The 23,643-nt window shown below is 43.8% G+C and overlaps 1 protein-coding gene across 20 annotated transcripts in view; it reads left to right on the top strand.

Annotated features, from left to right (window-relative positions):
• Positions 1-16,692, top strand: part of CMKLR1 (chemerin chemokine-like receptor 1) — a 60,575-nt gene extending 43,883 nt beyond the window's left edge. For 7 of the 20 annotated variants that reach the window (XM_072600222.1, XM_072600220.1, XM_072600230.1 and 4 more), the window contains 2 exons: positions 8,121-8,263; positions 11,968-16,692. In XM_072600222.1, coding sequence (XP_072456323.1) covers positions 11,971-13,083 — 1,113 coding nt within the window. In that variant the 5' untranslated portion in view covers positions 8,121-8,263; positions 11,968-11,970 and the 3' untranslated portion in view covers positions 13,084-16,692. Of the gene's footprint in view, positions 1-2,922; positions 3,096-3,127; positions 3,988-8,120; positions 8,264-11,547; positions 11,698-11,791; positions 11,883-11,967 lie in introns of those variants that run through there. The other 13 variants (XM_072600216.1, XM_072600215.1, XM_072600219.1 and 10 more) reach the window with 5 other exon arrangements.
• The last annotated feature ends 6,951 nt before the right edge of the window (positions 16,693-23,643 follow it).

Here is a 23,643-nt window from a genome sequence, read left to right on the forward strand (position 1 = left end):
TAAAAGCTTAGTTAAGGAGATTACCGTTGCTTTAAAATCCAGAGAAACGTAAATGGTGATGGTAGTTGAGAAGACTTATGGACTGAATTGTTTAAAGTCATCCTTTGCCATGGGGGAGTATTTGTGTATCTGTTTGGGTTGCACATCTGTTGAATACACACTAGCTACTCTCTCTATATGTAAGCCCCATTTATGAGTGGATAGAAGTATGTTTAGACAAGATAAGGAAGACGTGAGTGACCCCTGGACAATATGCTTTGACTTATTTATCCCAGAGTGGGGAATGGTTTGTGTAGATGCAAACTCTCTTGTGGATTAAGTAAAATCTCTTATTATTGGCAGCTTGTGTTTGCGAGGAGCCAGATGGGGTTTAAAGGTTAGTCTGTGGCATGGAGTAGGGCTCAGTCTATGTTCGGGATCAGGGCTCGGTGTATGACCAGGTCAGGCCTCAATCTGTGACCAGGATGAATGAGAGGTCAACCTCTGGGAAGGATTAGGGATCAGCTTGTGACCAACTTCAGAGCTCAGCCTGTGGCTTTGATGGAACAGGGTATGAGCCCTTGATTTTAGGTGTGGACGCAGCTTGGGGGCCTTGTGGAAGACCTGAGTTCAAATTCAGCCTCAGAGACTTACTAGCTTGTGATCTTGGGCAAGTTACTTAACTTCTATTTGCCTCAGTTTCCTCATTTTAAAGAATGAGTTGGAGAAGGAAATGGCAAATTGCTCCAGTATCTTTGCTGAGAAAACCTCATATGGAGTCATGAAGAGTCAGACACAACCGAAATGTCTGAACAATACCAATCCTTAGTAAAGCGTTAACTGTTAACTAAAGTGTTAGTTGATAATGAATCCTCAGTCAGCTCTTACTGATCCATAAATGTCAGAGGTGGGATTTGAACTCATCTTTTCCTCACTTGAAGGCTAGCTTTCCATCCACTAGACTATAATGGCTCTCACTGCACCTTCCCATTGACAGATAATGGCACGACCTCTCCCAAGGTCATTTAAAATGGGCAAAAGAAGACTCACAAAAATGAATGAAGAAGGATGAAATGGGAGGTGATGGGATTGGGCCCTGAATATGTACCACCACACTTACTTAAGGCACTGTTGTCTTTTGACCAGCTAGGATTTCCCATCAGATCCCTGGTAAGCTGAATGATCAATACAACCTCTCACCAGTTCAAAGAGTGCTTATCGAAAGCTTTCTTCAGGAGCTAGGCCTCATGCTAGGCCTTGGCTCTCTGCAAACCCAGGGGTGGAGGGTTGGGGGTGGAGGCCAGGGGGTTGGTGGTGGAAGTAGTGACTTTCCAAGGCAGCCAGCACTTTTTTGGCCCCTTGTCCAACAGTTCTGGGTAAGTTTCCATGAGAGTGGGTGTGGGAGCAGAGAGAAAACATTCTCCCCAACCCGACGAGCTAAATCTATCTGGCTGCCAGTGGCCAGTACATGTTAGTGAAAACAGCTGCCAGCTGTGGGACTTTGATGTGACGCATCTGACAGGCTTCTCTTTCATGGCAAAATCCTTTCTGGCAGGTTGGGCTTGTAAGTGGGTTAATTAGGACCATGGCCCCCTTAGGACATTGTGCTCCTACCCCTCCCAGGCAGAAGTCCTTTGTCTCAAACTCCTTCATCCAGTTCCTTAAGTCATGAAAGGAACTTTCAGAGAATTGGGGAGTGACCACTGTTGTTCTCTTGGACCCAGAGCTGCGGCCCAGATTTTCCATCTAGCAGCCTGAGTCTGCCTTCTTGTACAGCACTGAGGAAGGGGCTAAGAAGGAGGAAGGCAGTCCCAGCATCCTTTGGCCTTATGGGGTCCCCTGCCATTGACTGGCTCATCTGTTGGTCATCATGGCCTCTCAACCAGGGATGGCATAAGGAACAATCTTTGCTCTCATGGATGGACTTAGCGTTGAATGATAGCTAAGTCAGCCAATAAGATTGATGGGAAGGAGGAAGCTATGGTCTCCTCCTTGACTTTATGGATGCCATCACTGTTTTTGGAGGGCAAAGTTCCTGGCTAGGTCTCTGCTTTGCTGTTATTAGTGATGCTGCTGGTGAGTGGCATGACTTAGGGCAGGGGTGGGCAGCCTGCTCCCTTGAGGCCACATGTGACCCTCTAGGTCCTTAAGCATGGTCCTTTGACTGAATCCAAACTTCATAGAGCATTGTTCTATATTAGAAAGGGACAGAATGTGAGGGAGCGACATTAGACACTTTCCAGTCCAACCTGTGCCTGATTAGGAATCCTCTCTATAACATGCTCAGCAAATGGCCATCTAGACTTGCCCAGACCTCTAGGGAAGGTAAATAGAATCTCTCCAGAAGCACCCAGTGACAGTTTTGGATAAACCTAGTAGTTGGAAAACTTGTTTCTTACATCCAGCCCCAACCTTTATGAGGTCAATCATAAAAAAAGGCAAATCCTTCTTCTGTAGGACAACCTTTCAAATACATGAAGACAGCTATCATGCTCTATGGGCAACTAGGGGAGTGGGACGCCATGTTGCATAGAGTTTTGGGCATGAAGTCAGAAAGACTCATCTTCCTGAGTTCAAATCTGGTCTCAGACACTTACTAGTTGTGTGACCCTGGGCAAGTCGCTGTAAAATAATCTGTAAAATAAACTTGAGAAGGAAATGGCAAACCACTCCAGTATCTCCACCAAGAAAACCCCCAAACAGGATCACAGAGAGTCATAACTGAAATGATTAAACAACATTTGGCTCTGGGTCACACATCCCTCTCTTCCCCCAGTCTTCTCTAGGATAAACATTCTCAGTTTTTTCAACCAATCTTCATTTGTCATGACCTTAAGGTCCATTAAACATCCATGTTTAGCTGAAGGGGAAAATTATGCGAGAGGACACAATAGCAGTCTTCAAGATGTTGTATGGAGGAAGGATTAGTCTTTTTCTGCTTAGCCCCAGGAGGCAGAAGAAGGAACAATGGGGGGAAGTTTCACTGAGACAACTCAAGGCTGGATGTCAGGAAGCACTTCCTAATGATTCAAGCCATCCCAAAGAGGAATGAGCTGCTTTGGAAGGCAGGACGTTCTCCTTCCTTGGAGGCTTCAGGCAGAGGTGGACCTTGCCAGGTATGTTTCATGTATGGGCTGTATTAGATGGTCACTGAGGTCCCTTCCCATGTTCAAGTCCTGTGATTCTGTGATCCTTATTCCCCTCTTAGAAATGTTCTCTACTTGGTTAATATCTTTCCTAAATAGTGGGGCCCAGAAACAGACACTGACTTCCAGGTGGATTTTGCTTGGGGTGAAACTATCACCTCTGGGATGGTGGACAAGATGGCAGAAAGAACACTGGCTCTATTTAATTTCTGTGGATCTTAGCCTCCTTATGGGGAAAATGAAGGAGCTTCTGAGGTCCCTATAGTTCTAAATCTCTGATCCTCATTCTCATTCTTGGAAAATACCCTTCTCTTAATGGAGACTGTGACTGAATTGGCTGCCATATTGCATTATTAATTCCAGTTAACCTCTGGGTAGGTTCAGATCAACTGCTCTCCAGCCACACTTCCTCTATCTGGTTCTTATGAAATGGATTTTTTGAAACTAGTATAGGACTTTACATTTATTCTAACTATATTTCATCTCCTGACATGACGGTTGGGTTCTCCAACCAATACTGCACCAAATTGCAACTCTCTAAGACCGTAAGTTGAAAAGAAGGGGCTGACTTGTTTTGATAAAAGGGATTTCCTTATCTGGAAATTCTGTATATGAATGAAATATCACATGTCCAACCCCTATTCCTGTCATAGTTCCTATTCTATTTCATCTCACTGTTTGCATTTATTCTTTTTCATTTCATTTCAGCAGATTTGGCCTGATGTTCTATGTGGGGATCACTCCTCTTAGTTTTTAATTGGGATTTTTATTGGATTAAATCCGCTTTCAGAAGATATCAAGGGTAGTTTTCCTGACAGCATGTAAGGAGATCTTTCAGGTCCTGCCTGGCTCTCAATCCTAGGTACTGACATTAGGAAGACTAGTCATTGGGGGAAGGGGTATTAGAGGGCAGAAATGTCCCAGAGGGCAGTGAGCAACCCAAGGGAACAATAAGAAAAGGGAGAGGGTCTACCCCTGCTGCTGTTGGCTTTGTCTTGGATGCTGCAGTCCAGCCATGGTCCTGTTCTCCTCTCCTCTCCTGGTTGCTATAAGGATTTCTTCTAGAGGGTAGGGTCTAGGGATCATGGTCCTGAGTTACGATACTCTAGTGAAAGCTTTACTTGTCATTGGTACTAGGCTTATGGTCCCAAAATTCTTGAGCTGATTGAAGTTCCAGAGATTGTTTATATCCAATGTAAAAGGAGGAAAAGTATAATGGAAAGATGCTGGGAGTGAGAAATCCTGGTGAGGAATTCTAATCCTAGGTTCTTAGGTTCCCCTGGGTGCTCAGTTTCCTCTCTTGTAAAATGGAGGTCTTGGACTAGGTGGTCTTTGAGGTCTTTTCCAGCTATAGATCTATAGTCTAAGCCCTTCATTTTACAAAGGAGGAAACAGGTCCAGAGAGAGGAAGGTACTTGCTCAAGGTCACATAGGTAGGATGTGATCCTGTCAGGTTAATACAAGCTCAGTACACAGAGATGGATGTTCTCCTTTTCCCCCATCACAGTCCACATCATGTCATATTTATCTATGTACAATCTGTCTTCCTGTCCTCCATCCCATACCAAGTCCATAGAATATTAGCTAGCTGAGGAAGGATAACTTTTTTTTTACCTTGACATTCTTAGGGCCAAAGAGGTCATAGGTGGAACTGAATGGAATTGAATTTCCATGGAGGAGGACTTAATACAGAACTCTCCAGGATGTTAGGGACCCAGACTCCCTAGGAAAGGCATGAATGTGCTTATTAGACCAGGGAAGGAGCACATGTTGCTCATTCCACCAAAAATAAATGTGACCCCAAATAACCCCAGATGCCTCTGACTCCCTTCCAGACCATTCTTGGGAGGTGGGGGTGGGGGAAGTAGCAGTTGGTGAGACATTCCTTAATTCTTCCCTTTCAGCAGCTTTCTTGAGCTGCTTTTTCTGCACTCAGCATGGGCTTCATCTGCTGGTTTCCTCTGTTTGCTAAACAATAGACAGCCCTCTTTCTTCTCCTTAAAGATGAAGCTTGATGAAGGATATGGAGGACAATGGTGGGATCACAGGATCAAGGTTTTAGATCTGAGATGGATCTAAGTCCAACCCCCTCCTTTTACAGATGGAGAAACTGAGAACTAGGGAGGTCGAGGCACTGGCCCAAAGTCACGCTGGTAATGAGTGTTAGATGCCAGATCTGAACTGCTACCTTCTTCCCTTGACCTTTATCTCTGCTTTTCACAACTTTGAGGCTGTGACTCAAAGCTGTAATTAGCAGTAATTATGCCTGGTGCAAATTCATTTGGGTGTGGGCACGGAAGACATTTTCATTATAAGTGGAGTCATCTTAGACAAGGAGGTGGCTTATCTGCAGGGAGTCTGGTCTTCATCCTCTTAGTGGTTGAGGGGAGAGGAAGGGATGTCATGGTAGTGAGACCCTGAGTATGAAGGTAATATGGTACAATGGAGAGGTCAGAGGGCCTCAGTAGAACTCCTACTGAGTTCTATCTGATGCTTAAGACCTTTTGATAGCTAGGACATGCCATAGTCCCTTCTGTGGATGCTTGGCCTCCTGAGGTAAACTACATTCATTCCACACTAGTTACACCTCTGATATAAGCAGAATGCTAGCTTGCCTTGTGTCCTGAGAGAACCTTACACCCAGACATCTTCAGAAAGGACCCAAGGAAAACTCAGAATCTTGCATTTTCTAATCACTTCCTTTGACCAGATTTAGGTGGGGCCTACCTTGATTTCTGATTTTTGACATGATCCTATGATCTCAAGTCACTTTCTGCCCCTAAGCCTCAGTTTCCTCACCTGTAAAATGAGGGGGTTGTACCTGCTGATCTTTAAGGTCCTTTTCAGCTCAAAATCTATGAACTGGGAGGGTCTTTTGAGAATATATAGCCCAAATCCATCATTTGACAGATCAGGAAATTAACACTTAGGGAAAGGAAGAGACTAACCCAAGGAGATACAGCTAGCCGGTACAGAGCCAAGGGAGACACTGAAGTTCTTTTGCTCCACCTCAGGATGCTGCCTCCAAGCATTAGCATAGTCCATACCAGAACCTCAGTACACAGCTAATACATTCTAGAGCATATGGAGAAATTGGGAGTTGCTGACACCCTCTGTGAGTGCCTCTTGCTAAAAATCCCCCTTCAGGTTTCTCAAACCAGACAAGGGTCTTAGTTCTCCTCAAGGGCACAAAAGAATTGGTCCTCATTAAGCAATTGCCTCTTCTCTGCCTGGTGAACAGGGATAAAGTTTCTGCGCTGGATTAATGTGTTGCTTTGGCAACTCAGATTTGATTGGATGGACTGCCTTGGCAGCAGAGTTTACATTGGGTGACTCACACCTTTTCCTAGAAACCTGGAGCGCTATTCTCGGGAGAGCAAGGCTAGCTGGTCATGTCTGCTGTGCCCTGGGGCTAGGGGAAGACAATAGCCACCGAACCAGGCTACCTGGTTTCCAGTCCCATCTCTGCTCTGTGGCCTCACCTTCCCTCTCTGGTCCATATCTATAAAAAAGTGTGGAGGATTGGACTCCACCCAAGATCTAGCCCTAAGAGCTGATAATTTCTTCTCTTAGTTAGATCACTAAATCTTGGATTCTATCAATCCCCTTTGCCTACTTATGATCTGAGGGAGGAGGAGGGGGCATAGCAGTGACTCTGATAGAGAAGAAGGAGAGTTTGCAGCGTGAGATTTAACAGTACGGTGTAGGATCTTAGAATCTAGACCTCCAGTCAAATCCCACTTCTTACACCTGCTAACTGATGACCCTGGTCAAGTCACTCAATTTCTAGGTACCCCAGACAACTCCCTAGGACTTAACTGTCCAAAAGTACCTGGAATGCCTGAGGAATAGAGGAAGACCTTTGATTTAATTGGGATAGGAAACTTATGGATGAGACAATTCCCTTGACCAATGAAGCGTAGTACCTCCTGTGGAATGGGCAATCTTAGTTATATAGAGCAGGGAGTCTCAAAGAGTGGCTTGGGGCTTATCGGGACTCCCTGAGACCCTTTTAGGGATCCATAAGGTCAACACTATTATCCTAATATGCTAAGATGTTTTCATGACTAATATAGTGAATATTATAAATATAACTCACCTTACAGTAGTAAGAGTCAAGGTTTGAATCCAGGCCCTCCGACTCCAATGCAATCTCATCCATTATAGTCTATTTATTTCCATTTATATGTATTCTCAAAGGGACACAATGGTTCTTGGAAACACAAAATTTTAAGCCTTTTTTTCCCTCTAATTTGCTTTTTAAACCAGGTTTGTGATTTCATCAGTAGGAAGAAATCCTGGACTTGTGACTTACAAATAGATTCTCTGAGAGTTGCCTGGGACATTAAGAGGTTAAAAGACTATCCCAGGGGCACCCTGTCAGTATGTGTCTGAGGAAGAGTTTGAACTCAGGTCTTCCTGCTTCTCAGGCTGGCTCTCTTTCTCCTTCAATGAACACCCTCTGTAATTAGTAGAAGTACACCATAAAAATTTGAGAACTAAGATGACCCAATGATGAGGAAGGAACAGCTCAGGGCAGTTCTAAGCAGAGGTATGCTGGTAAATATTTAACAACTGACTTTCACTTTTAAATAAGATACACTTTTAAATTTAATAATTTTATATTATTTTGTTATTATTCATTATATTATTGTATGCAATATATATTATTTTTAATAATTAAATAATTTTAAATAATTTTCTCCATCACTTTCTTAAGTCAAGCCAATCCACAAAACACTAAGTCAGGTCTTGGTTTTTAGTATTTGCCAGTTTCTGAGGTGTGAATGCTGGTGCCAAAAATTTAACAATCAGCTCTCAGGAGCCACTTAGAGCTAGCTCCAGGATACAGATGATGACTGAATCTCAAGTTGTTTATAACCATGTGTGTCCATTGGCAGCCCATTTTAATATGTCATTTGGAGTTTTTCTCTTATGTTGAAAAAAGTCACTATCTCTTGAGTTAAAAAGAAAATATCAAACTGAATTTTGCAGAACAATTGCGCTGCTTGACAGAAATCAGAGATGGGATGACCCCGGGACGAGGCGGTGACAGCTATTTCAGAGTCTCAGACTTAGGGCGTCCTTTGTTCCAGGTTCTGTATTAAGACTTATATCCTGCTGCGCTGAACTTAAAGGTAATGCTCACCGTAATTGTTGATAATGAAATCCTCAATCTCTTGCCGCTCACTTGAAGTTTGCTGATAAAGAACCCCGCCACCCATTCTTTCCCTGAGATCTAGCGTTAGGAGTGACCTCAGAAGTTGTCCATCCAACGCCCTCATCTCATGAATAACGTAATAGTTGACGTGCATATGGTGGCTTAAAGTTTAGAAAGTATTCTCCTATGTCAGCTCATTTGATCCCTCCACAACTAGAACGTCTGTCTAAGATCTGGGACTATGGACTTGGCACAATGCATTGCAGATCTGTTGGCAGTAAAGGGTACCATGCACATTTTTATCCCCATTTTATAGAGTAGGAATCTAAGGCCTAGAGAAGGCAATTTGTAAAATGGATTGATTAGACCAATAGTTCTCAGAATGTGGTCTGGAGATCCCTGGAGATCCCTGAGACCCCTTCAGAGGTCCGGCAAAGTTAAAGCTATTTTCATAATAATACTAAGATGTTTAATTTCTCATTGGGGTCACTAGGTGGTATGGTAGTTAAGAGAGCTGGGCCTGGAGTCAGGAAGGCCTGAGTTGAAATCTGGCCTCAGACACTTAGCTTTGGTCAAGTCACTTAACCCTGTTTGCTTCAGTTTCCTCATCTGGAAAATGAGCTGGAGAAGGAAATGGAAAACCACTCCACCGTCTCTTCCAAGAAGACCCCAGATAGGGACACAAAGAGTCAGATATGACTGAAACAACTAAACGATAAAAATCTTGATTGACATAAATCCACATAAACAAAAGGTCTTTGAGGTCCTACACTAATTTTTAAGAGTGTAAGGGGGTCCTGAGATAAAAAAGTCTGAGTGCCATGAAATTAGGCGATCTTTATGATCCTTCTGGCTCTAAAATTGATTCTATGTTTCTAGTTACATGACCTTGGGGGAGTTACTGCTCTTCTAAAGCCTCAGTTTCCCTAGGGTTCCAGAGGTGGCCTCAAGGCCACATGTGGCCCTCTAGGTCCTTGGGTACAGCCTTTTGACTGAGTCTAAATTTTACTGAACAAATCCTTTTATTAAGGGGATTTGGTCTGTGGAGTTTAGATTCAATCAGTGGGCTACACTTGAGGACCTAGAGGCCACAGGTTCCCCACAGCTGGTGGACTGACAGGCCTCTAAGGACCCCTTCAGCTCTAAGCCAGGAATTCTACAATCTTTGTAACACAGCTGTGAGACCAGAAGCTCTAACCTTGAGTTCCAGATTTGAATCTTGACTCAACCACACATTACATGTGTGACCTTGGGCAAGTCACTTGCTGGGCCTCAAGTCCTTCATTTACAGGTATTTCTTAGCTCTAAATGTATGACAGAACCCTAGAAGATAGGTTCCTATCAAAGTTTTATAGATTAAAAGCTGGAATGGACACTTAGAAGTCTAACCATCTCATTTTTAAGATGTGAAAACTGAGGCCCACAGATTCTGGGGCATATGATTTGTCCCTACTCATATTGTAATTAGCTGATTGGGGATCAGAATGCAAGTCCTCTGACATAAATCCCATACTTTTCCATTATCCCATGAAGAAGGTATAAAACTTTTGAGAGTCAAGGGAGAGAAATGATAGGTGGAGGTCTAGACTAGATCTGACAAGTCTTTTGCACTGTAGTATCCACAGGACAGGACCATGGAACAGTTGTCCAGTGTGTGTCTTCAATATAAGCAGTGATTTCTGTAGGATCTTTGCTGAGTGAGAGTCAAGCAGTCAAGCAGCCAATCAAAAATCATTTACCATGTACCAGATACTGTACTAAGAGAAACAAAGACAAAGCAGAAACAATCCTTGTCTTCAAGGAGTTTACATTTTAACGGAGGACACGATATCTATACCAATAGACATGTAGCATATGCTCTGGCACGTGGGCCACATTGACAGAACCAGATTAAAATATAATTGGGAAATACTTAACAAAATTTAAAAAATACAATAGAATATAGTTAATGTTGACATGTGGTTTTCTAAGTCAACATGCAACTTGCAGGTATCCTTATATATGATGCTCTGGAGCTACCATCCTCACCACCCATCTCAAAGGTAAACCAGGTCCCCAGACCATTGCTGCTCTATCTCCCCTCAAGATCTAAGAGTAGCCCTGAGGAGTTAGAGAAATGTCTTTTCTAGCACTATAGCTCATGGGCCCCCACTGGCATGCTCCACTCCATCATTCTAAATCAGTCAGACAGAATTGATTAGCTGTTAGGGTTATTAACTAAGCTGGTATAAAAATAGTTGGAATAAAATAGCCCCCCCCATTCCCAAAGTCTGTGACATGCTCTCCCACAAGTATATACAAAGTCTATGAGAAAGTGGACTCAAACTTAGAAAGCTTATGTGGCATAGGGATAATTTGCAGCTTCTGATCCCTGCAAGTTCCATCTTCCCTTTGTGGGAGGGATACTTATGACTTTCTCCTCAGGCATGGTATAGATTTCCTGATGGGATCCTTGTCAAGTCTTGAGAATTCCATTCTCCAGGGTGCTATCTTGGGGTCTCAGTGAAGACAATGGCCCCAGATGTTCTGGGGACACTGCTAAAATGTCGATGGGAAGTCTGAAGTCCTGCACACCCTATGAAGTTACATTTTCCTCTTCTGGTCATGAAAGGGAGAAGGGGACTGAGACTGAGGCTGAGGCCAGGGCTGGATCTCTTCTTCTCCCCTACCCAATCTGTTCCTTCTCAGGGGCTCAGCTGGAAGCTTCCAGAAATGTGAATTCCCAGGTTCTGAACTTGCTTGTTATTTTATAGTAGACCCAGAAAGCATGACCAAGTTTCCTGAGTTAACACCAATACAGTTCCTGTGTAGCAAAATTCCCTTTTATCTACTGTTGTTCAAGGACTTCTAAATTGACCCAGGATTTTTTTAACTCAGTCTAAAGCCTACGATTGATTGACTGATCAAATAGGGATGTCTAGGCTTTGCTCACACTTCTGACTGATTTATTGTTGTTCTCCAAAGAAGATATTAGAGCATAGCATCTTGTTATGTACTTTAAGTGGGAATGGGGTAATTGAATGATCGACTCAAGTGACCTACACATCTATACTCCCTCCTCCCTCAGTTTACTGAACTGTGTTGTAAGGAGGTACTATAGTTGAGTACTAGGGATATAGATAAAAGCAAAAATGTGGACAGTCTCCAGCGTCAAGGAATTTGCATTTGAATACAGGAAGACACAACAAAAGTTGTGAAAAACAGGGGGAATGTGGGTACCTACTGCAGCGACATGGTTTTGGCTTTCATTTTTTCCTCCAGAGGGAGTTAGGAACAAGGGCCTAGAGGAGAATGAATGCAGGCCAATCTTGGCCCTTCCACAAAGTGGCAGCATCAGGAGAAACTCACCAGTGCCAGAAAGTAGACAAGCCTTATTTGGCAAAGACCATAGTCCTGAATCTTGGATGACTGGTTAGTGAGATTCTACATTATCCTTTGTGAGTGATTTCCCCAGTGACTCATTCCTGATAATTAACATTTTTCCATATTTACAAATACTTGCCAGGTAGGGGAAAGAAGGACTCGTTAAGAAGGTTAGAGGGAAAGGAGGAACACTCTGCTGGGACCTTGATGGAATTTAGATACTGCAGATTAGAGTGAGTAAGGGAGTACGTAATGGCTGCTTAAGGAATATTTTCCAAATGAATGGATGAATGACTAAATTATGTCTTTGATTTGCAGAGGATGGCTACCTATGATTACAACTTCAGTGATGGCTACTATGAATATGAAGGTGATGGGTTTGTCATAGCTCCGGAAGAGTCAACCCCAAATGATGATGGGGTAGCCAGGATCTTCCTGGTGGTGGTCTACAGCTTAGTCTGCTTTCTGGGACTCTTGGGGAATGGCCTGGTCATTGCAATCACTGCCTTCAAGATGAAAAAAACTGTAAACACCATATGGTTTCTCAATCTAGCTGTGGCAGACTTTTTGTTCAATGTCTTCCTCCCAATTCACATTGTCAATGCTGCCATGGACTACCACTGGGTTTTTGGGAAGGTCATGTGCAAAATCAGCCACTTTGTGGTGGTCTACAACATGTACACCAGTGTCTTCTTACTTACCACCATCAGTTTTGACCGCTGCGTCTCTGTCATCTTCCCGGTGTGGTCCCAGAACCATCGGAGCATCCGGCTAGCTTCCATTGCATGTACAGCCATCTGGACCCTGGCTTTCTTCTTGGGCTCCCCATCCTTGGTTTTCCGGGATACAACTATGCACCAGAACAAAATTGTCTGCTTCAACAACTTCAGCCTGGTAGCCAATGTCTCCCACCCCCACCATTTCCATTTGGCCCAGGACTCAGTGGCATACATGAGGCATGTGATAGTGACAGTCACCCGGTTCCTGTGTGGATTTATCCTCCCCGTATTCATCATCACAGTGTGTTATCTCATCATTGTCTGCAAGCTGAAGCGTAACAGGTTGGCCAAATCCAAGAAGCCATTTAAAATTATTGTGACCATCATCATCACCTTTTTCCTCTGCTGGTGTCCTTACCACACCTTGTACCTGCTGGAGCTCCACCACACCTCTGTGCCAGCTTCTGTGTTCAGTCTGGGGTTGCCCTTGGCCACAGCACTTGCCATCTCCAACAGTTGCATGAACCCCATTCTCTATGTCTTCATGGGTCAGGATTTCAAGAAGTTCAAGGTGACCATCTTCTCTAGGCTAGTCAATGCCTTGAGTGAGGACACTACTGCTCACTCTTCCTTCATGAGTCACAGGAGTATCACTAAGATGTCCTCTGTGAATGAAAGGTCCTCTCTGAATGAGAGGGAGACAGGCATGCTCTGAGTGTCACCTCAGGACCCACAGAGACAGGCACCTCCCTTTGGCTTTGGCTCAGCTGGGAAACTTTCAAACTGTCTAAAGCCAGGACAAGACTATATCTGGCTACCACATTTCCACCAAGGTTGGTGAAGCACTGTTAGCTGGTGACTTGTTAAATTTGATGAGAGAAGTGAAAGACATTTTGAGATGGGATCCCAAGGAGATGGAATTAAGGGCACTGAGTGGTCAGCTTGCTACCTTGTCTCTCCTATCTGTGGCCTGTGAGCTAATATAGTGAATTAAAGAAACTTATGTTGAACGTGAAGGTAATGCTCTTAAGAATATCACCATGAAAAGGGACTTGGAGATTATCTTTACAAGATGGAGAAAGTGAGACCCATTGAGGACATGTGCCTGACCTATGGTCATTTGATGGTGACTAGAACTTAGATCAGGACCTTGCCTAATCATGAATCCACTGTTTGGACCATGAGTTTTCTTTGAGCCTTGAATGGGGAAGGGGCCAAGGAAAGAACGAGGACATTCTCAGTGAGAAAGTTCTACGAAGCTCTACTGTAGGGTTGATTGGATGTTTTAAATGCTTCCATGAATAGGATCTTATTCAAGGCCATGATGAGAAGTATATTAAGGACTCTTCCTTCTTTGGGAGTGACCCAACAATTTTATCCCCAGCATTGGCCTATGAATAGGCAGCTTTCTGAATGTTAAAGATGCCACTTTCCTCCCCCCACCTCCCAAGCCAGAATGATACACTGCCTGAAATTTACAAAACAGAATATAAGCTCCCTGAGGGCAAGATTTATTCCACTTTTGTTATTGTCTCTCTAGCACTTAGCACAGAGACTGGCACATTTTAAGTATTTAAGGAATGTTTGTAGAGTTGAATTATTCCATCAGAGTCACAGAATTTCAGTGATTGATAGGAATTCAGAGAGTATGTAGGAGCACAGGATTTTAGAGTTAGTAGGGACCACCATTCATTCATTCATCCACCCATTCATTCATTCAACAAACCAATTCATTTTTTTTTTTTTACAGATAAGGAAATTAAGGTCCATTGACTTGCCTAAGGTGACACTAGTAGTAAGCTGCAGAGCCAGATCTTTTGACTCCAAACTCAAGACTTTTTCTACTGTACCATACAATCTCCTAGTCCAATCTAGATCACCTAATACAATCCATTCTTCAACAACTCTAACAAATATGCATCCTCCTTTGGGTTAAGGCTTTGCCTCTAGAAGGCCCCTGTTGAACCATGGATATATTTCCTGCACAATAATCCAGGAATACCTATTATCATGGCAGCATAGACTGATTTCTTAGACTAGTTTGAAATGTAGAGAACAGGACTCAGAATGATAGGATCTGGGATGGTGGTGGTGGGAACCCCTGTACTGGTAGGAGGAGGGGAAAAGAATAGATGAGAACCTTAGGACCTATCCCCAAAGAGTCAGGGTGGGACCCCCAGTGGAGAGGGAACCTGGGCCAACAGAGAATTTGAGGGTAAACACTGAGAACGGGTTGAGGGTGCTGCAGGGATTGTGAGAGAGCATGAAAAACAACTTTGCCAACCTCCCACCCAATTTAGCTGTGGGTTGGCTCTGCTGCCTCTGGTCCAGAGCCTAGATGTGTGGTCCAGTAGGGCCTTTTCCTGATCTGAGGAGGTCACAGAATCATTGAGAGGTCATCTGCTCCAACCTATGCCTCATTGAGAATCCTCTCTGTAATATTAAGGACAAATGGCCAACCGACCATTGCGTGAAGAACTACAGAGATGGGGAGTCCCCCAGCTCCTGAGGCAACCTATTCTACTTTGGGATATGTCTCCTACTTCACTCATTGACCCAACTCTCTGGACTTCTTTTCTCCTTCCTCCCCACCTCTCCCCTACCCCCACTTCCTGGTTTCCTGATATGTTTTCTTGTCCCATGTTGTCCTCAGTGTCCTCTTCTGGATGCCTTCCAGCCTACCTGTGTTTCTTAAAATGAGATGCACAGCTCTCCAGGAACCTCCCCCACCTCCCCCGAGGAGATTAACTATTCAACTTCATGGTCTGAGCGTGACAACTAGTACACAGCCCCCACATTACCTCAAATAACCATTGTTCACACCCCTGCTGACTCAGTGACTTACTCTCTGGCTGACATCTCCTTAAAATAACCCTGGTTCCTCTTTTTTTTCCTCTTTTAGCTTCTTAAAAATCTCAAGTTGGGACTCAGACTGGTTACAGAGAGAAAAAGCTGAAAACTTTTGACAAACAGGAAGGGAAACTCTTGGGAACAACCCACTAAAAAGTGACAGTTGCTCCAGGGAAGGATTGTTAAACTGGGGATCATAAAAGGGAATTTAGAAACCATGTAGCCCAACCCTCTCATTTTACAGATGAGGAAACTGAGACCCAGGGACATGACTTTCCTAAGATCATACAGCTAGGAAGTATCAAAGGAAGGATATGAGCTCAGATTCTCTTACTCCAGAAGAATCAGCAATATACTGCTCCCTTGCTCTTGCCCTAGGCTCAAAAGCTGATTGTCACTAATTTACCCCCATATGGAGAGTTATATATTGTGTACTGATAGCTGTACAAATTCAGTAGACCAAAAGGATGCCCCTCCATCATTTTGGGTGTACCCCTTGTCTTGGGTTCACAAGAAGACATGAACAAGAGCCTCACAGGATGGGCAGGCGTAGATGGATCGCTATCTTCATCATGGGAGGGGCTACACATATTAATGAGTATTGGAATGACCATAGTTTGAAAAACTTAGAGATGACTGAAACTGGAAGAAAATATAGAAACTTGCTAATCCAATCTCCTTCATTTTATGGATAAGGAAACGGAAGCCTAGAGAGAACTGACCTACTCAAGGTTGTATGATTAGTTTAGTAGAGCTGGGAATCCAACCAAGGTGTTCTGACTCCTACTCACTGTCATAGAATGTCGGAACTGCAAATGCCCTCTGGGATCATTGAGACCACATTATAGCCAGGGAGAACAAGAAAATTGTCTACTTTTTAATAATAAATCATGATTGCTCATCAACCCCAAATTAATTTTGTATTGACTTTGCAATTAGCTTAAAAAAAACATTAGACTCAATGAAGAAAATCTATTTAGGTGACAGGTTCCTTCCTCTAAGCTTGTGGGAAGCTGATTTCCACACTCCTGTATATTGCTGTTCCTTTAACTTAAAGACAGCAGAGTGTTGTGGATAAGTGTTCTAGACCAGGGCTCTGGAGAGACCTGGGTTCAGATCCCATCTCGGGTAACTGATTGGCTGGGAGACGCAAGGAAAATTGCTCATTCTCTAAGGCAAATGATAATAACAGAGTGGTTGGGAGGCTCTAGTGAGAGAGAAGGCTGTAGAATGAATCATAAACTTTAAAGAGTGCTAGAAAAATGTTCTCCCTATGTCATTCCTTGAAGAGAACTCAACACCTTTGGAAGCTGGTGAGTGGAGATGGAAGGGAGCCTGACCTGAGAGGCAGGTAAACATGTTGTGTGACTTTGGGCAATTTAATATCTCAATAAACATTTATAAATAATTTCAATAAATCTATAATTTCAATAAACAATAATAAATAATTCAATAAACATCCATTGAATACCTACTATGTGTCAAGTCCTGCACTAAGTGTCGGGGGTACAAAAAAGAGACCAAAGACAGTCCCTGACCTCAAGGAGCTCACAATCAAAGTTACCTCACCACTCTGGGCCTCAGTTTCTTCTTCTGTATGATGATGGTTTTGGACTAGATCATGGATTCAGAACTGGTAAGGCCCCTCATTGGCCAGATGGTCCAATTCCTTCATTTTAAAGTTGGGGAAACTGAGGTGCAGGGAGGTCAGAGGATTTAAAATTTAGAACTCAAAAGGAGTTCAGAGGTCGTTAGTCCAGCTCCTTTAATTTACAAATGATAAAGCCAAGGCCCATGGTGAAGTGATTTGACCAGGGTAACATAGGGAGTAAACATCAGAAGTGATGTCTAACCTCAGGGCTTCTGACTTTGGAGCTAGGGCTCCTTGTGCTGTACCACCTTGGTTGGAAATCTATCTGGTAAGTGGTGAAGTTAGATTTGGAACCCAGGATTGAATCTGACTCCAGATTTCAGATAGGAAGTTTCAGGAGGTTTGTGACCCTGTGGCCAAGGCCCTTAGAGTTCTCCTCAAGATGCAGAATTCCCTAGAGAATAGAAAGACCAAGCTGAGCACAGCCATGGCCCTCTCTCTCTGTTTGCCTTCTCTAGGCCCCAGCCTTCTTTGTTTTAGAACATGGCCCCCTGGGCAGGGTTTTCATTTTCCTAAACATTTGATCACAAATGCCGTCTCATGGACAAGAACTCGGTGACCAACATGGAAATGTTTCCACCAAGGCAATAAATGTTCCCAATGTTATATGGACATTGGTGACTCATAACTCATTTGGAGAAGAATTTTTTCCCTTCCTCTTAAAAAACATGGTTTTCATGTGGTTGTGTTCTTGGAAAACCACACCTTCTGCCTGCTTGAAGGAGAAGGGACATTCAGTTAGTAATTCCATTAATACATGGAGATCTCATCATTCTCTCCAGGGTAGCTGACTGGGAGGCTGGCGGACTGGAGGATGCTTTAGCCAGAACAGCCAGGGAGCCATGGTAGAGTCTCTGAGCACAGCAAAAAAGGGAGACACATCATCTACTGCTGAGCTTATTCACTGTGTCTACCCCATCTAAGGATCTGGGTTTTTTTTAATGTCTCTGAGGATATCGATGCCCCTTTAATAAAATGTGTTTCTCCAGGGTCAGTGGGGCCAGAAATTTAGTCACTCTTGTCACTCACAGTTTAGCATCTTGTCAGCAGTTACTTGAGAATGAAAATCTGGATTGGCCCCAGATGCTTCTTATGTGAGAACCTGACTCCTCCAGAGGTGACTCATGCCTGCTCCCTCTTCCGGGCTCCTGGAATAACCCAAGTCACAAACTGTAAGGGTAAAGCTGTGTTAGCACAGCTCTCTACCTTTTCACTCACGTCTTCCTTCCGCTTAGCACAGAGAAAGCCCTTTCAGTCTGATGTTGTTAGAGCTTTGGAATTAGAGAATTCACAAGATTAGCGTTGGTAGGGACCTTAGACACATGATTTTCCCTAGATAAGCTATCTCAGGTTTAAAGTCCTTTATGGGAAAACCTGGATATTCCCTGGGAAAAACAAACAAAATCATAGCTTATGAGCCCCCACCAATGTGTTTACTGAGTAGTCAGACTGAAGACAAGATTAGTTAAAGGCAGAAATAAATCATGAAATGGCAGAGTGAGAAACGTAGCAAAAATAGCCTTCTCACTAAACCTGGTATATACACTACCACAAATACAGGCTTCATCATGGGAAGGAGTAACATCTAGGGAATATTTGTGGAGATGTACACACACAGGGAACATATGTAGCCACAGTACATGCATTGAGGGGACATGTGAGTAAGGAACGCATGTGGCCATAGCACTCTCATGGAGAAACATTACTTCCAGGTAGGAAAAGATGTTACCAGGGCACATGGGTGAGGAGGTGACTCATCTCTGACACTGAAAGGCAACTGATGACTTTTGAAGATATTGTACTACTTTTGCTGGGCATGATTTCCTATATTAAAGTCAAGTCAATTGACTTGGATTAAGTACTCATTATGTGGTAGGCACTGTGCTAAGCGCTGGGTATACAAACACAAGCAAAAAGATAGATGATATGTGCCCTCAATGAGCTCCCATTCTGATGGGAGAAGATCGCACATTAAAAGTAGTTAAGGTGGGTGGGTGGGTGGGGCAGGAACAAGGAGGAGGTACCCATGCAGGAGCATGGCGGCAAAGCCTGCAGAATGGCGCATGGACTTTCTGGCTCCTCCACAAAATGGAGATTCTGGAAGGGACTCACCAGTGGGAGAAGGGGGATGGAGAGAAGAGGCAGATAAAGCATGGTGGTAAAGGAGTCTGCTCTAGAGTGGTTACAGTTCCAGTGATCTCATTGGAAGTGATGGTTCTGGTGAACATGAAGCTTTTCTATGCTCTCAGATATTGGAGTCCTCATCTGAGGTGCTGACCCTTGTTACTAAGATGAAGAGATGGTTCTACCACCATTCTTTTAGCTTAGAATGCAGAGACTTAAGTTTCATCTCTTTTAGGGAGGCAACCCCATTACAAACAAAGTGTCAAACTAGGGTAAAAATTCTTAGAGCAGCTAGGTGGTACAGTGAATAGGGGGACAGACCTGGAGTCAGGAAGATCTAAGTTCAAATTTAGCCTCAGATACTTACTAGCTGTGTGACCTTGGGCTAGTCACTTAACCTTATTTGCTGTCATTTCCTCATGTATAAGATGAGCTAGAGAAGGAAAAGGTGAACCACTCCAGTATCTTTGCCAAGAAAACCCCCAAATGAGATCACGATATGTTGAACATGACTGAAACAACTTGATAATAGCAAATTTATAATTGTTTTTCCCCCCTTACATGAGGAATCTGTCTGTTCTCAACATCTTGGCTCTGAAAAGCTCTTCCATTCCAGAAGGAGAACTTTTGCCTCCAGGAGATAATCTTTTGGGGAATATCCAAGGGGCTAAGTAGCATTCACAGGCATTAACTCTCTTTTAACCTTATTTCTGTTCATTATGGTCAAGGTCTCCTTCCCAAACCTCTGTCTGACTTAGGGTTAGAATTCCTTTATAACTACCTATTCGTTTCTTATTGCCAAACTGTATGCCTTTGGAATTATTTCAGAATGTGCCCTTCCAACTAACTGTCAAGCGATGTTTGGATCTACTCCCTATTTAAACTTTTTTCTCAACTCAAAAAGTTCCTTATAGTCTCTTATGCAAATGAATGGGAGGGGGAAGGGCAAAGAATGCAAAACTTGTCAGAGCAGTTTCTTGAAGGCATTTTGCCTCACCTCAGTTGGGTTGGGTGTTGAGGAAACCTGGGAACTATCATGGGATCATAGGATCTAGAGTTAGAAAATGTCTAAGAGATCATCAAGTTCAACTTTTTTTACACATGAGGAAACTGAGGCTCAGAGAAATAAGATGACTTGTCCAATGACTTGTATGACTTATATAAGTAGTAAAGAGAAAAGTGTGGAATTAGAATCCAGGTCTTATGACACCCCATCTACAGCTGTTTCCAAGACCCTTCTTCCCAAGAATCTTAATATCAAGGTGCATGGAGATCCTTCAATAGACAAATGACTTTATCCAGGAAAACTAATAAACAGGGCATGAAGCATGATGCCAATGAGAATGTGGGCATTGGGTTAACAAAACCCTATCTGCATATAATTTGAGAACTCAGAGGTCATTCAATTCATTCCCCTGCCTACGAGCAGTCTAGCACCAAAAGAGTTAAGTCAAGTCTTGCCTTTTAGCTCTTGAGCTATGAGGATCTATCACGACTAATTCCAGTGTCACTCTGCACCCAAGGAAGTCTTCCCTCATTTCTATCCTAACTATTTTCAGCTACAATTTCAATATCCCTATTTAGCCCCCACCTACTCCATAACAACCTTCATCTAGGTCACCAACCTGAGCATTCCCCAGACTTCCTCTGATATCTCTGTACCCTTACAGTCCAACACACACTCTTCTGCCTTTGCCGCTGTCCTCCCTCCCTGCCCCCATCTAGCAGGATTCTGGGGTAAACATAATAACAGCTAGCATTTGCATAGCACTTGAAGGGTTGCAAAGTGTTTACATATCTCATTTGATCCTCACAACAACCTTAGGAGGTAGGTGTTATGACTGTTCTTGTTTTACAGATGAGTAAACTGAGGCAGAGATGACATGACTTGCCCAGGGTCACACAGCTAATAATTGTCTGAACTCAGATCTTCCCGGCCCCTAGTCCATTACACTGTTCACTGAGCCACTGAACTGCCTCTATGATGATATATCATAGATCATAAATCTAGAACTAGCAAATGACCTTCAAGACCATTTATTCCAACCCACTCATTTTGAAGAAGAAACTTAAGCCACGAGATTTTAACTGACTTGCCTAGGATCATCCAGCTAGTAAGGAGCACAGACTGAATGTAAATCCAGGTGCTCTGAATCTATGACTGATAGCACAGGGAGAAAATGGCTAAATGGGCTGAGGGGGTGCTACTTGTCTCTGAAACAGCCAGACTCCAGGGCTACAAAGGAATTGAACTGAGAGCTTTGGTCTTATTTGGGACTCTAGGCCAACCCATTGAGTTCACTGGCCTCATTGGCTCACCAAGCTTTTAGGCTACTGAGTAAGGTCAGTCATTCAGTCAAACCAGCATTAAGTGCCTACTATGTGCCAGGACTGAAGTAAACATGAAGATACAAAGAGAAGGCAAAAGCTGTCCTTGCCTTCAAAGAGCTCAGTCATATGGAGGAGACAGCAAGCAAGATAAAGACAGGATTCATTGGAAGATGTCTCAGAGGAAAGCTGCTAGAAGGACTAGGAAAAGGTTATTGAAGAAGATTTTAGCTGAGACTTGAAGGAAAGCAGGAAAGCCAGGAGGCAGAGATAAGAGAGAGAGCATTCCAGCCATGGGGCCAGTGTATCGGACCAGGAATCAGGAAAACTTCAGTTTAAATCCAGCCTCAAACATTTATTAGCTGTGTGACCCTGGGTAAGTCACTTCACCTCTGTTTGCCTCAGTTTTCTCATCTGTACAACAAAGATAATGGGGAGAAAGCCAGAGAAAATACTTGGAGTTGGAGTGTCTTCATCAAGGAACAGAAAGGAATGCCCAGAGAGGTAAACCAGGAGAGATCTGGGTCATGAAAAGCTGGAAAGAAGAATTTATCAAGAAGAGACTGCATAGACATCAAGAGGGGTGAGGACTGAGAAAGGGCTTGGCACTGGGGATACAATGGGTTGCTCCTGCCCTCTTGGAGCTCATGATCTAATTGGAGAAGACAACCTACGAAAAGGAAGCTCAAAGGGGTGAGGGAGAGGGAGGGTAGGTACTCAGGGAGAGGGCATGAGGAAGACCTGGAGCCAGATGGGCCTTTGAGGTCCATTCACTGGCTAGGTCTATGGTTTTATAATCTTTTCTTGCCTTTCTGCCAGATGCTGCCAGACCTGAGAGAGACAGAGACAGAAAGACAGAGAGAGAGAGAGAGAGAGAGAGAGAGAGAGAGAGAGAGAGAGAGACAGACAGACAGACAGACAGACAGACAGACAGACAGACAGACAGAGACAGAGAGACAGAGACAGAGACAGAGACAGAGAGGCAGAGACAGACAGAGACAGAGAGACAGAGACAGAGACAGAGAGAGAGACAGAGAGACAGAGAGAGAGACAGAGAGACAGAGAGAGAGACAGAGAGAGAGACAGAGAGACAGAGAGAGACAGAGAGAGAGACACACTTAGATAAAGAGAGACCGAGATTCAGACAGAGAGACAGAGACAGAGAGAGAGAGAGAGACAGAGAGACAGAGAGAGACACACACACAGATAAAGAGAGACCGAGATTCGGACAGAGCAGAGAGGCAGAGACAGAGACAGAGAAACAGAGGGAAAGACAGAGACAGACACAGAGAGATAAAGAGACAGACACACACAGAAGAGAGAAAGAGAAAGAGAGAATGGTGCGTGTGTGTGTGTGTGTGTGTGTGTGTGTGTGTGTGTGTGTGTGTGTGTGTGTGTGTGTGTGTGTGTGTGTGTGTGTGATGGGGGGTAGGGAAGGATGCTGACTTTCCATCATCATGTAATGAAGTTTTTGGCCACCAGAGGGCCCAGGAGCCAGCAGCAGACCTGCCTGGACTTGGTATCACAGAATATCAGAGCTAGAGGAGAGCTCAGGGTCTGTCTCATCCAGTCCCTCATTTTACAGAGTAGGCAACTGAGAGGGCAGAAAAGTCACATAGGTAGTAAGTGGTAGTTTGGTGATTTAAACCCAGGTCCTCTGGTTCCAAATCCATCTGTGTGTGTGTGTGTGTGTGTGTGTGTGTGTGTGTGTATGTGCTTGCACACATGCATGTAAGTACCAATGATATGGGGTTCAGTGTGAGAGAGAAAGGCTCACATCCTACAGAATAAAACACAGATGGGAAGGACCTTAGTCTATAGAGGGGTAACCGGATGCAATAGAAAGAGGCACTGTCTTTGGAGTCAGAGGACCTGGTTTCAAATCCTCCTTCTGTCATTTACTCCCTGGGCAACCTTGGTGCACAGAATTTAGCCTCTCTGTGCCTTAGTTTCCTTATTTGGAAGATGCAGGGATTGTTCTAGATGACCTCCAAGGCCCCTTCCAGCTCTGTCAATAATTATCTGAACCTAGACTGCCAGCTTGGAAGAAGGAGCCTTAGAGATCATTTTGTTCAATCTTCCATTTCATAGGTGAAACTGGAGCCTCCAGAGGAGAAGGGGCTTAAGCAGAGCCATTTCTTGCACCCCAACAGCACTCTCTTCTTCCCTCTCGCTCCTTCTAGCTGAGTCCTCTCATGTATTTGTGACTGTCAGGACTCGTGGCTGCTGGACAGCACCCTTGGGACAGCTGTGGGTTTAGTGAATTTTCAGATGAGATGTGGCCTTGACTGTCACTGCCGGGCCTCTAGGACAATGCAGGGA

The sequence above is a fragment of the Notamacropus eugenii genome, chromosome 4, assembly GCF_028372415.1.
Source record: "Notamacropus eugenii isolate mMacEug1 chromosome 4, mMacEug1.pri_v2, whole genome shotgun sequence".
Classification (NCBI taxonomy): domain Eukaryota; kingdom Metazoa; phylum Chordata; class Mammalia; order Diprotodontia; family Macropodidae; genus Notamacropus; species Notamacropus eugenii.